The sequence below is a fragment of the Ictalurus furcatus genome, chromosome 9 (assembly GCF_023375685.1).
Source record: "Ictalurus furcatus strain D&B chromosome 9, Billie_1.0, whole genome shotgun sequence".
Classification (NCBI taxonomy): Eukaryota; Metazoa; Chordata; class Actinopteri; order Siluriformes; family Ictaluridae; genus Ictalurus; species Ictalurus furcatus.
The window spans coordinates 26,496,971-26,514,931 of NC_071263.1; the positions used below are offsets into that span (position 1 = coordinate 26,496,971).

A 17,961-nucleotide genomic window follows, 5' to 3' on the forward strand; every position below is an offset into this window, starting at 1 on the left:
CGTCACGCTGAGAGTATTGTGGGTTATAAACAGCACTTTGGTGACATTGATCATCTCCAGGGGTGTTCACTGCAACAGATCTACATCAACACATCACGCTTTGCACCTGTCCTGCAGTAGACCATTCCGAACTTTTCACAGAGACTTTTAAGCAAACTTATACCACAGCGCTGTTAAATTCTCAAACCCGATTGGTCAGAAAGTGCCGACCGATTTCCAACCGCAGCTCTGGAGGACAAATCGCAGGTTTATATTAATACGCTTCTCTATAATGATCTGAACTTACGCAAGTACCATCTTCTATAGTGCAAGTGACGCCAGGAACAAACTTGTTCTTTGGACATTCAACAACATTGAATGCATCTATAATTGGATTAAAAAAAAAAAGAAAAAAAAAGGATGATTTGCTCTTCTTGAATAATAATTAATTTAAAAAAATAATTGCATTGGAAAATCGTTATGGTGCAAGACGAATAAAACAGTTCAGGTCATGCGGTAACGAGAAAAGAATCAATTTCCAGGTTTGAAATGACAACCTTACACCCTCAAGTATTTTATTGTTTACATAATACCCTTAATGACAAGCGTGGAAAAATAAATAAATAAATAAATAAATAAAAAAACGCTGACAACGTTCTTGTTTTTTTCATTTTATTGTTTCAAGTTGGTACAAAAGCCATCAGATCGGTAAGCTTGTCAGCTTTCGAAGTGAAGCACAGGAATCGTCTCGAAAACGATGCTCTTAACGACAGAGACCATGCACACACAAACAAACAAACAAACAAACAAACAAACAAACAAACAAAACAAACCAAATGGGCGTGGAGGGGAAGGGGAGGGAGAAGAAGAGCCCTTTCTGCACTACAGAGAGAATCAGGGGAGGAGGACAGAGATGAAGGATTAAGGACGGGAGGGGGTGATGGTCAGTAAGAAGTTCACATCAGAGAGGTATCCTCAGGCCTTGGCTGCAGCGAGCACTGTTTAGAAACGCTGAACGTACTGTATGTAAAGGGCTTCAGCGAGAGGTTTAATCAGGACGGACAGATCCTAAGCGGGCCGAGTTATCGAACGCTGCTTCCAAAAAGAAGGGGGCGGGGGGAGTTCTCCCTGAGCTGAAGGAAACGGCAGGAATCTGCACTCGGGACAGCAGGTCGCAGACCCAGCACTGCGGAGGGTGAAATTAACAGCGTCTCCTCATCATGAGGAATATCAGAGAGAGCGCGAGGTGAGCGCATGGAGGAACGAAGCTTCTGGAAGCAGCCACTCAACAGCTGGGAAGGCTCACCAGGGCCAGGATTCTCAAAGCTGCTAATCACAGCACAAGCATTTACGATACCATGGTGTAAGAGTGGAGAATCGAGCCTCTGCGTAACGTCTGTGCGGAACATCACAATGTGGAGGAACGCCGCAAAAACAGGAGGGTAAAAATTGACCGTATCGATGACCAGACCATGCTGAAGTTTTATGAACGGAGACGAAGAGACCCGGCACGGTCTCCGATGACGCCAGCGACGGACACCGAGGTAGCCGTCACTAACGTTAGCGTTAATGTCAGTCTGTTTGCTAGTGAGTCTTCCATCTACTCTATGATGGACAACAGTCTAAATGCTTGTTCTGTTGTAGTGTGGTGCAGTCTGGTCAAGGCAGAAAACGTCGGTATTGTCTAGGACTCGTCCGGACGGCCACGTTCGATTTGGGACGATTAAAAAAAAAAGCACAAAATTGGGAAGCTTATAAAAGTTATTTTTAAAAAGAAATTGTTTTCAAGCTCTGCCGTTCAAATTTCACTCAGTCTCTCTCACTCATACACACACACACACACACACACACACACACACACACACACACACATATATATATCTGGTGCTTGGAGTTCTGCTGTGTGTCTCCTGAAACTCTCACGCAGTTGGGACAGAGTAAAAAGTTCTTCAAGCACACGCAAATAGCCCAAATTCAGCGTGGAAACGATCAGGCCAGGACGGGAGCGCTACACTCCTCCTCTCAGATCAGAGTCGCTTCTACTTAATAAACAACATGAAATGGTCGTCGAGGGTCCTGCAGCTGCTAGGAGAGAACAAAATTGTACCAAGCATCATCAGCAGTGGAGCGGACAAATTACGACTGCAATACCGAGCCAGCGGGCGAGTACGAAAATCCGGTTAAAACCCTGTCTCGGTTGCCTGGAAAACCAAACTAACTAACTATCTAGCTAAAAAGTGGTAGCTAAAGTAACGATACTAAAGCGAGCTAGTTAAGTGCATTGAATTGACGAATGAAAATAAGAGTACTTGAACGACCACTAAATCAGCAGCCAGACGTCCGTCATCCTCCTACACCTCCTACAGCGCCTCCTTGGGAAGCACAGCTCAGGAACGACTCCTGGTGCGTAGAATCGCACGACGTCTGTAAGGCAAATCCCTGTAAAAAAAAAATAATAATAATAATTTGGACGTAAAGCGGGTCTGTTTCATCGCTAAAGTGGCAGGCGCTGACGTATGAGAAAGTAGGTCGGATATTGTAGTACAGCAGCATTTAGATTGCAGAAATGTATGATCTGCACGGCAACAAGCACATGGCGTTACGTGTCGCGTATACGACTCAAACAGGCTCGGTGTTCTCACTCGACGCCGGCTGGGGAAGTCAAATGATACGGTATTAAATATATTACAAATTAATTAATACTTAGATCATCAATGGTCAGGATAAACATACGGACGGAATCGTTCTCGAAATCCACTTAAAAACGATTATATTCGTATGCAGGAAGCTTTAGGACACAAACTGCCTGGGGTTTACCGTCAGGGTTCGAAAAAGAAAGTCCTGTACAAACAGTCAAACGTCTCCTGATTTATATGAAGGTCTTCGAAAGCAGGAAAGTGTTCATACACCTAGTCTTTACTAGGTATGAGCCTAATAGGACGTTTTCCTATCAAGGGACGCGGCGTGCTAACGGAAAAGAAGTTCTGGCAGATGAACATCCTGTGTTAGCGAGCGTGTAACGGACACGTACCACGCGGAGAGCTCGCACCATTTAACCGCAGGGACGATTTCTGATCATTTTCCAACGCAGTAAAGAAAGTGCTAGCTTTGATAACCGTCTGCGTGAAGGTGAATCACGGCGTAACAGGGTTACAGGGTACAGGAAACCCGGTGGAGGAATGAACTTCCCCTAACTTTTCACCAAGCTCTTAAACGGAGCGCTAATTAAACATTTTTAAAACCTCGACTCGGACTGACTCCTGTCTACGATCCGGGCCGACGTCCCGTACGGGCATGAGGTCAGGGTTTACTGGAGACACCAAGCACTTTGAGTCAAATTTGAACAAAACACCTTCGAAGACACTGAATGCTGAAGGAGAGCGTCTTTAACATGGCTGCCTTCCAATTACTATTATTTTATGAAACGTCTGATTCGTCGTCGACAGAAAAACCGTGGTGTGACGTCGAGTCTAGTCTGTAAAATACCGCTGCAAGTCATTCAAACACAGCAGGCAATCAAACAGACACACACACACACAGCAGGGTTTCTTAAAGGATCTTTCGGGCGTGTGGTTTTTGGTCTGTGATTAAAGGGACAGATGTGTGTGTGTTTTTTTTTAGCCTTCTGACTTGCGGGGGCGGACTTCCCAAATACCACTTAACCGTTTCATTTTACATACCCTCAAATTACCAATCACTGCAGGCTTCCTACAAGCCCCTTAAACTTAAACTACGGTTTCTCAATAGCGCCATCACTGGTCAAACCACCAACCTACAATTTAACACTTCTATTCCAGGCCCCGACGCACAGTTCAAGTTCACTTCCTGCATCGCTGCTTGCGTCTTCAGCCCTCAGACTATTGCTTTGAGGTGGAAGTGTTCACTCACACACACACACTCACACACTCACACACACACACACTCACACGTGTGTTAGCTACATAAACACTGAGTGCGCACAGCCAAGGCTTCACATGGGATGATAAACAAGAAACATCAACAAACAAACAAAAAAACAGGGCAGATACACAGAGTGGAACTCCAAAAAGTACACAACAATAATTTTACATTTGATTAACATCGATACTATGCATAAATAAAAACGGTAAGTATTTTTAAGTTAGGCATATTTGATTTACATGAAAAAAAAAAAACATCTCTAAAATCTAAACGCGTTTCCTGTTTTTTTTTTTTTTTTTTTGTTTTGTTTTTTTGCAGCAGTGATGAATCGACTCGTAAGTGTTCAGTTCGTGTTATAAATCACAGACACTCTGGTGTAAAGGATGATTATTGCATCACTAAAATTGAGTAAAACCTTTTTGTTTGTTTTTTTTTTTTTTCCATTAGCATATTAGCAAAGAAACACTGTAATATATTACTGTAGCCCACTCGGAGCCTCTCGGTTCACTCCCCGAGATCGCCTGGGCACTTCCTGTGGCAGCTCACACTTCCATTTGTATTCGAAAGCCTCGTTTTCTTTTGTCTTTGTTGTTTTTTTTTGTTTTGTTTTTTTTGCCTTGTTCAGGTACTTTTTAAGTTTCACGTGAAAATATATATTTCTCTGTACGTCTTCTGGATTAAGAAAAATTCACTACAAAAAGGTCACTTAGAAAGCAGAGGAAGGAAAAAAAAAAAAAAGATATTGTCCAAGAGTTAAGAAAACCTACATACTACCCTGCTAAATTCTGCACCGCGCCCAAAGAGTACACTGGCATAGCTTAGGAGATTTATAATCAGGTGTAGTATTTCGACAGTATTTAACACAGAAGTATGCGGTTTTGTAGAGGGACAGAAAAATAAAGAGAGCGACGCGTGATGAGAGAGGGTACACGGCTCTCCGTTTTGCGTGGAGGAAGAAAACGGTGTGTGGCTTTAATAAAGATCGTTTGACGGTCGTGAGCTGGGGAAAAAGAAGACTGCGGAGTGCACGGCCCCGAGGCCCTTTCTGGAAGGTCTAGAAAAGGTCGAAGGTCAGTCGACGGGCCCCTGGAAGATGAGCCGGACGTGGTTGTGGCCGGTGCTGAGCTGCTGGGCGCAGAAGGGGCATGCAGCGTGGAAGGTGTGTGTGCCGTGTGGAAGCGGGATTTGGCTCCAGAACGCAGCCGTCTTCTCCGAGCACACGTGGCCACATGGGCTGAAGGCGTGAGTGGGCGGAGCTGCGTCGACGTAAAGCCCCGCTTCGCAGCCCAGCCAAAGCGGCACGTAAGGCCCACGGGCGCGGCACATCGGGCACTCGCGCTCAGTCCCGCCCCCGGCCCCGCCCCGCTCGCCCCAGTCGTGGTAGCCGTGCACGTGGCCGCATTGCAGGTACGCCCACGGTTGCTTCTCGGCCACGGCGCCCTGGCACCGGCGCATGCTCGGGAACGCCAGTGTGTTGAGGCCCACGGGACACTGCGGCCGCGCTGCGTTCAGCTCCTGCCGCAGCGCCTCCAGGTGTTTCAGAGTGGGTGCACGCCGAAGACCCTCAGCAGTGCGCCACAGCAGCGTAGCGCCACACAGGTCGATCAGAGCACCGTCCGACAGCTCCTGGGTTTCACTCTCCACCTGAGGGAAGAAAGGAGGCAGGAAAATCAGCGTTTATAGTCCATTTATATCATATATAGTGTTTATACTTGAGAAATGAAAATGGACAGAGCAATAAAAACAGAGCTGTATACACATCGAGGATTTCTCCAACTCTAAAATAATCACGTCACCACGCTCGCAGGACATTTTGTTGTTTGTACTTGAACGGAATTTCATCAGAGCGTGTTACAATGATTTCTTTCTGAAGATGATGAAGTTCAGCCACCAGAGGGCAGTACACCCCAGCTCTCAGTGTTCTGCATAAACATCTAACGCACAGCAACACCGATGACCTCTGGGTGACGTAGTGTTCATGTACACGCATCAGGGTTGATGTGGCTAAAAGTATACAGTAGGTGTGAGAGCAGGTAGAAATGAGTGTACATGCAAGAGAATAATAAAAAAAAAAAAACAGTCTTGCATCTAATTAAAACGTGTTGTAGGCTTTGTGCAGAATAAACGTTTATTTGTCTTTCTGATGAACTCTCTGTGATCCTCTTTGTTGTTGGGCCACATTTTAACCCTACTGCTTTTACAGAAGTAGTGCCTTAAGTTACAAGCACCACCTTTTTTTCTCTCCCTCTCTGTCTCACACACACTAAATATACCACGGGTTCTCTTACGGGTATTTTCCCTCCGATAAGAGTTTTATCTTAGAATTTAAATACAAACGCCATTAAACTGTAACCACGGTGCAAGCTGTGAAATTATGGGATAGTCTAGTCAATCATTGATAAAGAGTTTAAGCTGCAAATACTGTAATGAGCATTAGTGATTTATTGCTAGTCCCTCTGTTTATAAGATAGCAACTCAGGCGTCCATAAAGTCCGGTCATGAAGGAAGGGGGAAAAAAGGGGGGGGGGGCAGGGGAAGGAAATCCACCACACAAATGTAAACGTACAAAAAAAAAAAACCCCAATGAGGATTTCCATACTTCATTCCTAAGACGCTTGATCGTGTAACTCATTTTGAAAGATGAATATAAAATGACACAACAGACTCTTGAGAGCCTCGGCTCAGTAACGTTATAAATCCAAGCTCTGATGGCACAGCATTTAGTCAAAGTTTAGCCAGCGTCGGGCTTCCACTACAGCCAGGCCATTGTGTTCATTTACCACGGCACTGGGTCTCGATTACACACACACACACACACACGGTGGCATAAACCACTGTGGGTTCTACTAACCAGTTCAAATGCTTGAACTGGTTCTTGAAGTAACGCCGGTCAGCATCTAACCCAGCTTCAACACGACGTCTGTGTAATGTGGCTTCAAGCTTAAAGCAGCCGTTCAAAGCTGAATGGCTTCCTCCAGAGGTGCTATCAAACAGTGACGTGCCAGCACTAGGGCCCTCATTAAAGACGGTTTTGATCTCAACAGTTCATGAGAGGGCTTCTGTAGTCTACTTTGGTCTTTGGTTTGTCTAATGTGGCCAACATTTGGCTTCCATTAACCCAAACTCTGACTAGAGCAGCTTGAACTGCTTTCTAAAGCCGGAGAGCGCAGTTTTAAGTTTGGGGAGGGCGTTTCGGTTATTTCGCAGTCGTACACACCTACTGAACCTGCCAATTACCTTAGGAGTCGAAAATAGATGTCTGTAAGTAGAACTCGCCAAAATGTTTCACACAGAGGATTATATTATATACACAGAGGCGACAGAGGATTATATTATATACACAGAGGCGACAGAGGATTATATTATATACACAGAGGCAACAGAGGATTATATTATATAAACAGAGGTGACAGATGATTATATAGGATTATATTATATACACAGAGGCGACAGAGGATTACATTATATAGTGCGATTATAAACCATTTCTCTTCTATAACTGTATCCTACAGAATCAAGCAGCGCTACATGTGTTGAAAGGAACTTGAGTGTGAGCATATACATACATACACACATACACACACACGTGTGTGTATATTATATATATATATATATATATACACACACACACACACACACACACACACACATACATACACACATACACACACACATATATATGTGTATATATGTATATATATGTATATGTGTGTGTGTGTGTGTGTGTGTGTATACAGTCCTCCATACGGTGTCTCTCACCAAATCAAATGCTGATCAATGCTCAGCAGCCATTTTGTTTTGAGAAATACTCAAGCAGGAACTTTTACACCCAGGCGCAGATACTTAGAAGGCTGATACCTGAAAGTGTCGAGTCTCATTTGCAACGAAGGGGTGAGAATCTCCAAACTGCTCATGATTTGATCCAGGAAGTCACGAGGAGACGATATAATACTCGTATGCACTTCGATGCATGACAATTTCCCAATCCTGTACCCTCCTTCTCGAAATATTTTTAAATCCATTTTCCTTATGTAAACATCGAGATGTGATGCTTCATGAACAAATAAATAATACTTCCAGAGAGAATCACAATCGATCTAAGAATCAATGATTTATTCAGCCCCTATAATTAAGATACGAGATCAAATATTGTTTAAGAACGTTCGGCCTGTGAAAGTCTTGGGCACTAGTTACCCCAAATGACCGGTTTTACACTGAACATAATCTTCTCTCTTCCTGAACATACCGTCAGACGATTTGTTTCGTGAACACTTAGGAAGGCTCATCGTACTCCTAAAACAAAATGGCTTCCGAAGACGTCCTGCGGTGTTCGAACCACTTGTAACGTTTTGATAAAGCGGAAACTGCTGTTAAACACATTCCTATTGTGTTTGCTCTGAAGTGATTAAGACTGTTAAGCGTGCCGAGGAGCTGATTAAGCTGTGTGATTAAAGGGTGTGTGACCCTCTCTCTTCCTTCTACCACAAACTGTTAACCTGACCCAGATAATACCACTGCTAACAGTGTTTGTATCTCTTCAAGAAAGGTCGAAATGAAAATATTCATCCTTCACGGCGACGGAGCGCGAGAAAGAAACAGATGGACGGACAGACAGACGTAGATAAAAACCCAGACTGGTCGCCCTGTCTGACGCACTTAGCAGATCGGCTGCTGATCATCTTACAGCCTCACGTTACACAGAGACGGAGCAGAGCTGAGAAAGAGACGTACACATGATGTCTTGTGTGCACGGTTACTACGGTAACAGCGTCCCACGGTAAGCAGGGCAGGAGCTAGACAGACACGAGGACTGCTGACGGGCCAAAAGGGGTGTGAGGCGAGAGCCGAACACAAGCTGTTAAACACTTCCACTGCTCGGGCCAAATTTCCACTTGGTGCAGGCGGCAGACTGAGTCAGGGCTTCTGATGACCTCTGCACAGGGCAGGGGCACGCCATTCTGTCACCATCGGCAACAACTCTAGACTTCCAACTTTATGTTCTCGAGTCGACGCAACTGTCGCAGCACTCGACCGACTGGAATGGTCGGACGTTGAATAACGAAGTAAAAATTGGCAAAGAAAAAAAAGCTACTCAAGTAGCTTGTAAAGTGTTAACTACAGAGTTGTGCCCAAAAGTTTACACACCCCTTGCAGAATCTTCTAAATCTTAATACTGTTAACAAAATAAGACGGACCATAAAAATCCCATGTTGTTGTTTATTTAGTCCTGTCCTGAATAATCTATTTCACTTACATCACAGATGTTTACATAAAGTCCACAAGACAAGATTATAGCTGAATTTATAGAAATTACCCCGTTCAAAAGTTTACACGCGCTTGATTATTAATCCTGTGTGTCGTCACCTGGACGATCCACGACATGATGTGTTTACGTTCTGTGAGAGTTCTTCACGAGTCCCTTGTTTGTCCTGAGCAGTTAAACTGCCCGCTGTTCTTCAGAAAAATCCTCCAGGTCCTGCACGTTCTTTACTTTTCCAGCATCTTCTGCGTATTTGACACCTTTCCAACAGCGTCTATATGATGTCGAGATCCATCTTTTCACACCGAGGACGACCGAGGGACTCATACACGACTATTACAAAAGGTGCAAACGTTCACCGATGCTCAAGAAGGCGACACGATACATTAAGAGCCAGGGGGAGGGGGTGTAAACTTTTGAACAGGATGATCGGCGTAAATTATTAGTATTTTGTCTTCTGGGAGACGTGTAAATATCTTATTTAGCTTCTCAAAGGCAGTACTAATTGAAAAAAGGATCTTTAAACAAAATAATAACGTGTGTAAGAGGCTCAAAAGGCTTATTGATTTATTTATTTATGAAGAGAAGATGAGTTGCTTACCCATAAGTCTACTTGGTTATGAAAGTGCATCACTTTTATATACGTTTCTGTGTGAGCGTGTAATATGCAGCGGTTTACTGTAACTGACACACTGCATGTGTAGTGACAGCCTGCTTTACATGAATTTGCACTGAACTGTGCACGTGTGTGTGTGTGTGTGTGTGTGTGTGTGTGTGTGTGTGAAATCTCACCATTTTGCCGCGCTGCTGTGAGGATCGTGTTTCCCGGAGCGTGAAGACGTTACCACACACCGAGATCTCCCTCCATACGCCGGGTTTGGAGTCCTCGGTGAAGCCATTACGTGGGTGCATCACCAATACGCCATTCGTCGTCAAGCCGTCCATCTGACCATCTAACGTTCTCCATTTCGCTGCCTTCTCCTGGAAGACGAGAACTTTAGTTACAAATCTGAATCCAAATTCAACATTTCAATACCTGCTTCCAGCTTATATGGATATTATTCAGACAGGCAGCCAAAAATATGGTTTTCTGTGCATAATCCTCATCAGAGCCTCATCATCCTGCAGTTCTCACCTGGTTTCCCACTGAAGCTAAGCACGGTGAAGCCTGGCTCTTACCTGGATGGGAGACCTCCTGGGGAAAACTAAGGTTGCTGCTGGAAGTGGTATTAGTGAGGCCAGCAGGGGGCGCGCACCCTGTGGTCTGTGTGAATCCTAACGCCCCAGTGTAGTGACGGGGACACTATACTGTAAAAACAGCACCGTCTTTCCGATGGGACGTTAAACCGAGGTCCTGATTCTCTGTGGTCGTTAAAAATCCCAGGACACTTATCGTAAAAGAGTAGGGGTATAACCCCGGCGTCCTGCCGAAATTCCCCTCATAGCCCCCTAATAATCTCCATCCCTTAATCGGCTACATCACTCTCCTGTCTTCTCCACCAATACCTGGTGTGTGGTGGGCGTTTCTGGTGCACTATGGCTGCCATCGCATCATCCAGGTGGACGCTACACACTAGTGGTGGTTGAGGAGACCCCCCCCCCCACCCATACAATGCAAAGTGCTATATAAATGCACTATATACATGTAAGGAATTATTATTATTATTATTATACAAATTACTCAGGGTGGCTTTATGCAGTTTAAACACAAACGTAACACCCACAGTGACGAGCAGCGACAAACATAGGACCTGGGTTTTTAAAATACCCAATCTTTTCCAAGTGACAGACTTCAAGATCTATACTGGTAGATCATCTCACTCTGCAGAAGCAACATGTCATCAGATCCCCTTTGGAAAAAGCTGGCCTCCTGCTATGTTCAAGAACGGGACCTACTGTTAACTCCTCGTGTTACAGTAAGAGCCGCAGTAGCAGCAAGCAACACTGGGCACAGCACGGCATTTTTAAAATCAGGACAGAACACTAGACTGAATACGCCGGCATGGTATCAAACCTAAAATGAGCTTTTATATAATAAAATAATTAAAACATTTTCCAAAATCATTTTCAATTATTTTACTCGATACTGAAATCACAGTTAATTACCACAATCATTCAGCTGACTTAGAAATAAAACGAGCTCAACTAAGCCCTTAGTTTTTATACGTTACAACCCCGATTCCAAAAAAGTTGGGACGCCGTGTGAAATATAAATAAAAACAGAATGCGATGATTTGCAAATCTCATAAACCCGTATGGTGTCCACGACAGAACATAGAAAACATATCAAATGTTTGAACCGAGGAAATGTACCATTTTAAGGAAGGGAAAAAAAAAAAAAAAGGTCATTTTGAATTTGATGCTCGCAACACGTCTCAAAAAAGTTGGGACGAGCCAACAAAAGGCTGGAAAAGTAAGTGTTACTAAGAAGAAATAGCTGGAGGTTAATTAGTGACATTTCAGTAACATGATTGGGGATAAAACGAGTAGCTTAGAGAGGCAGAGTCATTTGATATGTTTTCCACGTTCTATGGTGAATAACGTGCGGGTTTATGAGATTTTCAAATCATCGCATTCTGTTTTTATTTGCATTTTACACAGCGTCCCAACTTTTTTGGAATCCGGGTTGTATTTATATATTATTTATATGGGTAGCCAAGAGCCTATAGCGCTGTAGTGTCCTTGACTAAGCCCATTTATCCTAAAAGATGCCCCCAGTGCACACTTCCACTTCGTCCTCCGCCACATTCCTCTGTTCCGTCCAGGGCGAAATGAGAAAACTGTCACATCTGGTGAGTGAGGAATAACACAGAGACCCTCAGCTCATTCCAACTCTTGACTCGATTAGAAAAAAACACTTTTAAAGGGCCCAGGAGACACGTCCCTTAAAAGAACCACTGTGTACACATGTTTAATATATATACACGTTTAATGACAACGGCTGTCCTTTATTCTGTCAAGTTTCGGCGTCTCCTTACCCCGAGGAAGATGTTTTTGGAGGAGTCGAAGCCGGCGGCGTAGATGCGGGCCGTGTAGGGTGGGGTCCGCTGGCACATGATGCGGCAGGCGAAGCGTGAGATGGTGCTCTGTACGGTCTGCGTGTCCGAGTTACTCTGACTGCCGGGGATGGTGTCCGTCACCACGAAATCTATTGGACTTTCAGTGGAACGACCGATCTGAGGACGCAGACAGCCAGACGCATTTTGACACTTGTAATTTATTATCCTTTTCTTTTTTTTAGATTTACCGTCCAAAAACAAAACGCCATCTTTTCTTATAATGGAAAGGAATTACGTTGTACGCCCTGCCCTGCCCATCTTGTACGAGCATGTCCGTGTGTGTCTCTACAAATGACTCGCCTTGCGTGGCTTATTTTAAACCCAAAGAAAAACACTCGCACAGTCGCACATTGTTCTCCACTGGGAGTTTAAAAAAAACAACAAAAAAAAAAAAACCAAAAACGTTCTTAAGAAACCACATAGCGGAGGCAGGGCGTGTTTAGGGACACTCCGTTGCATTTGCGGCCTTACCCAGAGCGACTCCCATTTATCTCATTTATACAACTGAGCAGCTGAGGGTTCAGGGCCTTGGTCAAGGGACCAGCAGTGGAAGCTTGGCAGTGCTGGGATTTGACCTCACGACCTTCCGATCAGTAGTCCAACGTCTTAACTATCGAGCTACGTCTGACCGCAGTGAATTTCTTGTACTAGGAGCTTTGTTTAAATCATAACCTTCATTTCTGACATTAATGCAATTCGTTAAATCATCCCTACTTGGTATACAAAGATATATAGAAATATATATACCTGGAACATGTCTGTATTGCTGTCGTGATTGTACTCTACCACCACGGTCTGCGCTCGGGAAAGAGTGTAGGAGATACTGTGCTGGTCCTTGTTACTTATGGCCTAAAATCAGAGAAACAGAGAGAGAGAGAGAGAGAGAGAGAGAGAGAGAGAGAGAGAGAGAGAGAGAGAATGGGAGAAGGGGGTATAAATGAGCAGAAGAATGACAACGACAGACAGGATGGAAGAGAGAGAGAGAGAAAGAAACAGGAAATAAACGGAAGACAGAATGGGTTTGAACATGAAGAATGACATCAGGAGAGAAAGAATGAAAGTTAGTAAGATAACATGAGGACGAGAGAAATTGTCAGTTACAGAGAAAATGAGAGAGGGAGGGGGGAGAAGAGAGAAAGAGAGAGAAAAGAAAACAACTATAACAAATCAAAAGCATATGAACAGTGTTGGCTCTGTGTCACAGAGAATGAAGCGCACGCAGATATACCACAGTTATTACTTTCTAAAACCAGAATACGCACGGATGAAATAAGCCGCTGTCAAATGTAGCACCTACATCATCCGAAGCTTGCGCCAAAGTATTAGACTACGCCGCCGTTTGAAACTGCTAATTAAGCGCGTGGCGTTTTTCTCACTTGCTCACCTTGTGCTTAAAGGAACAAAAACCCGGGTAAAAATATCTCTTACACAACTTTACGTGGGTAATATTTGAACGCCATTTCCTCACTGTATTCGCTCACCTATGACATGTTTGGTATCCGAAGTTTAAATTTTGCTCTAGATCTAGAAGGCTAACGTAGCTGACAAGCTTCTTCCTTATGCATGAACATGGACGAATGGGCTTTGTGCAGCTGTAAGGATATCGATTTATCGTCTAATTATACAGCAAATAACCGTGTGTTTCATTTTTGATGTCCTGATTTTACTACGGTGATGTGTGACGCTAACCTGGACCCTATGCGCTTCCTTTCCTTGCTAGCTTTGTACCTCCAGTGTAAAAAAAAAAGGGGAAAAAACAAGCATCTTGGACAAAAATTCAAAAGCCTTGGCCGAGTCAGAGAACCTGCCATTATTCTCATTTAAGCAGGACTAACACTCCATCTAACTGCACCACACTTGCTGATGACTTGCAGATGAAACGCCACACAAAAACACAAAGTGTGTGCTAGGCGTTCGCAACTCACATTTATTAGCTCGGGGAAAAAGAGAACGCACACGCACCCCGATGCGCGATTGTTGCGTGTGGTGCAGTTTCAGAGCCGAGGCAGGGAAGCACAGGAGTTGTTTACTAGCTCGAGAGCATCCAGATGTGCGAGGCAAGAAAGGTGCGAGAGCCTACATCCTGTGCGAGTGTGTGAACGTGTGTGTGCACGAGGGCTGTCGGAACAAATGAACTGTTTCGATACTATTAAAACATCCTCCGTTTAGGTGTCTAGGATGGGATTTATTGCAAGGCTCACTTAGACGTTCTTGGGTCTCGATCAGAAATGGCGCTAGATTGAGTAAATAATGCGCTGCATAGGTGCTACAACACCCGTGCTACACCAATTTTTTTAAATTGGATTTTTATGTGGATCCCAGGTCAGAATTGCAAAATCAAAGGTAGTTATTAGAGACAACAATAAGTTTTTGGATAAAATTATTACACTGATTCTCTGCAACACATACTAGTTATGTTAGAGGCTAAATTGATGGCATTTTTGGCAGACGCCCTTATCCAGAGCGACTTACATTTATCTCATTTATACAACTGAGCACTTGAGGGTTAAGGGCCTTGCGCAAGGGCTCAACAGTGGTAGCTTGGCAGAGCTGGGGCTTGAACTCCTGACCTTCTGATCAGTAACCCAGAGCCTTTAACCACTGCGCCACCACTGCACAGTTCAGTTGCATATATGTGGATCTAACTTGTGTCTTTGTGGTATGGAGGCTACATGTTCAGTGCTGTGATTGTGTGTGTGTGTACGTACCTTGGCTGCTTGGGGCGTGCAGGCTATGTGGACAGTGCTGGGTTTGACTCCGTTTGCTTTGGGGCGTTTGAAGAGAGAAAAGCGGCTCTTCCGTCTTCCGCGGTCTCCGTTCGGGAGCGAGCCATTGTACCTGCGCGCATGTGAGAAAACACACCCACGTGCACATATTTAAAAAGCCTATTGTTTCTAAACTACTGATAATACACAGATGTAAATGATGCAGATATGCAGTGCTCCGCACGCAACCGTTTCTCTGTTTAAAACCCGAAGCACGGGCGTTGAAACGCAGAGCTCGCCCCTAGCATCTTTCATGAGTCTAAAATCAATACAGTGAAAAATGAGATTACACAGGCCTTGACCATGGATGTGTTGGATAACGGTGGAATGAATCCAGCCTAAGGGTGGGAGATTTACCATTAGGTCTTCTACGTTTAAAGCGTTCCCCAGACGTGCGACAGGGCTGGGAACGCGCGGCGCGGATCGACACACCCTTCGCTCGTTTAATAGCCGCTTTGTGCGTCGTGTGCACGTGTGGCCCACGAACATAAACGCCGGAGCGATCGTGGCTGTCGTCTGTACACAAAGCTCTAACTAAACAAAAACTAACGCTCTTAAACGGTGGAGCCGGCTCCCGAGGGCTTTAGCCAAACAAGCGCATCTGTGTGTGTGGTCCTGAGCTTCTGATGGATGTTCTCTGAATCAAAATCAATGCCTCCATTCAACGCACCGCTGAGCTAAATCAATGTGTCGCTGAAAAGACTCCAGAGTGTGCGAGGGATCGTCTACTTGCACGTTTAACAGATACTGGGAAGCCGTACCGAGCTTCGTTACGCGTGGTGGACGTGGTGTTCGTGTGTTGCACGGTTTCCTGATTTGCACCACGACATCCGTCCCATTCAGAAGGTCCTCCAAGGTCGTGGTTCATAAAGTGATGGTAAAGACCATTATGAACTCCCCATGATCAACCTTTATTTATTAATCTTATACCACATCTTATATACTTTTACCACTCGTTAGCGTTCAGGAATGAATCAATGAATAACGTGTCGTACTCCTTATCAGTTTATAGTGATTTAATGCTGTGGCATGTCCACAAAACAAGCGTGTTCCTGATATCGCTGATGTCGTAGCAGCTATAAACAGTCCTATAAAACGGCTCGTTGGGTAACCGAGTAACCAGAAAGTGCAAAGTCCTCCGTCGTGAAGATTTCCCCGTGTCGGAAAACTTCCTGGCTGTTGTAAAGCGCCGACACCCGAAACTCTTTCGGTAAATATTAAATAAACCACTCTTTACAGAAAGCTTCCGCGTATCGACGAGTACACAGAGTGTTTTATAATCCGTCTATTATGATAGGAGTCCCTACGACCGCGCTACTCTCAGAGCTGATATTCTAGAAAAACACCTTCGGACTGATCAGAATTGAGGATTCGACATGGTATAAATTGGTAACGTATGAGCGGAGCAAAATGGGATGGAATTAAACCATTACATATAAAAACCTCTTGTGTATGCACACATGTATATAGTAGGGGGGGTATATAGTAGGATATCTAAAAACCCACTAGTAAGTAATCATGGAAAGTTTCGTCTTGGGCCTCCAGGGACGGAGCGAGCGATGGAGAAAAGCAGGACAATAAAACACTGCAAGATTCCTGAACAAGCTCCGTGAGTCATGGTGAACAGGGAATTTTTGTGGTGCCGCTCAGATGTTATTACGCATGCAATTGCTCATCACGTTCACTAGGAGGAAAAAAGAAAGAAAGAAAGAAAGGAAGAGAGAGAGAATTTCAATATTGCCTGCAGGAGGGAACAAGGAAAGCACAAAGGGAGCAGTGGAAAATTAGAAGAAGACGACGACTGGGTGGTAGAAGAACAGAAGAGTAAGAAGGAAGGAGGAGGCTTTTCTTCTCTGTAACAACAAAGAAACTACATATGGGTTTTGTTACACCAAACGCTATTAACCATGTATTAGAGTACAAATACCCCACAAACACCTCCATCCCCATGTCCTAGAGTTCCAATCCTCATAAATACCCCCATACACAAGTACTAGAGTACTGAGGCTCATAAATTCCTCCATCCCTATGCACTAGAAAACTATGGCACAAAAATACCCCAATCCCCATGTACTAGAGTACTGAGCTTCAGAAATAGCCCACCAACCCCATGCCCTAGAGCATTGAGGCACATAAATACCTCCATCCCCATGTACTAGAGCTCTGAGGCACATAAATACCTCAATCCCCATGTACTAAAGTTCAGAGCCTCACAAATACTACCAAACCCCATGTACTAGAGTACTGAGCTTCAGATGTACCCATCCAACCCCATGTACTAGAGCTCTGTGGCTCATAAATACCTCCATCCCCATGCACTAGAGAACTGTGGCACAAAAATACCCCATCTCCATGTACTGGTGTACCAAGGCTCACAAATGCTCCCCATCCTAATGTACTAGAGTATTAAGCTTCAAAAATACCCTCCAACCCCATGTCCTAGAGCACCAATGCGCAAAAATACCCCCATCCCCAAGTGCTACAGCACTGAGCCACACAAATACACCCATCCCCATGTCCTAGAGTAGCAAGGCTCAAACATCCCCATCCCCATCCCAGTGTACAGTAGCGAAGCACATAAATACCCCCGTCCCCAATAATACCACCCTTTCACCATATTCTAAAAAAAAATCATAAAAAATATTAGCACAGAACAGTTAGCTCAACAAGCTAAGCATGACTAGTTTAGGTTCCATAACCTCTGGGCTAATCCCAACAGCATTCAACACAGCAAGGGTTATTCCCATCCTAAAGAAACCCACTCTAAATTTCTCACCCATCATCAACTACTGACCGGTATCACATCTCTCGGTGTTTATATAAAATCCTTGAACATGCTGTATTCAATCAACTGTCTCTCTGACTCACCCAGAACGAATTCCCAGATCCGAAGCAACCTGCCTTCAGAGCAGCACACTCCACATAAAATGTCATCATCAGTCCTTATCCTCCTTGACCTTTCAGCAGCCTTTAACACATCCAATCACAAGGCTCACCC

General features: G+C 44.4%; 1 protein-coding gene across 2 annotated transcripts in view; it reads right to left on the minus strand.

The window, feature by feature from the left end:
- Positions 1 to 3,942: 3,942 nt before the first annotated feature.
- The window catches only part of peli1b (pellino E3 ubiquitin protein ligase 1b), a 39,000-nt gene continuing 24,981 nt past the window's right edge, over positions 3,943 to 17,961 (minus strand). For both annotated transcript variants that reach the window (XM_053632442.1, XM_053632441.1), the window contains 5 exons: positions 14,907 to 15,036; positions 12,946 to 13,047; positions 12,118 to 12,315; positions 9,932 to 10,120; positions 3,943 to 5,523 (listed from right to left, as the gene is read on the minus strand). In XM_053632442.1, the coding sequence (XP_053488417.1) occupies positions 4,951 to 5,523; positions 9,932 to 10,120; positions 12,118 to 12,315; positions 12,946 to 13,047; positions 14,907 to 15,036 (1,192 nt within the window). In that variant the 3' untranslated portion in view covers positions 3,943 to 4,950. The remainder of the gene's footprint in view (positions 5,524 to 9,931; positions 10,121 to 12,117; positions 12,316 to 12,945; positions 13,048 to 14,906; positions 15,037 to 17,961) is intronic.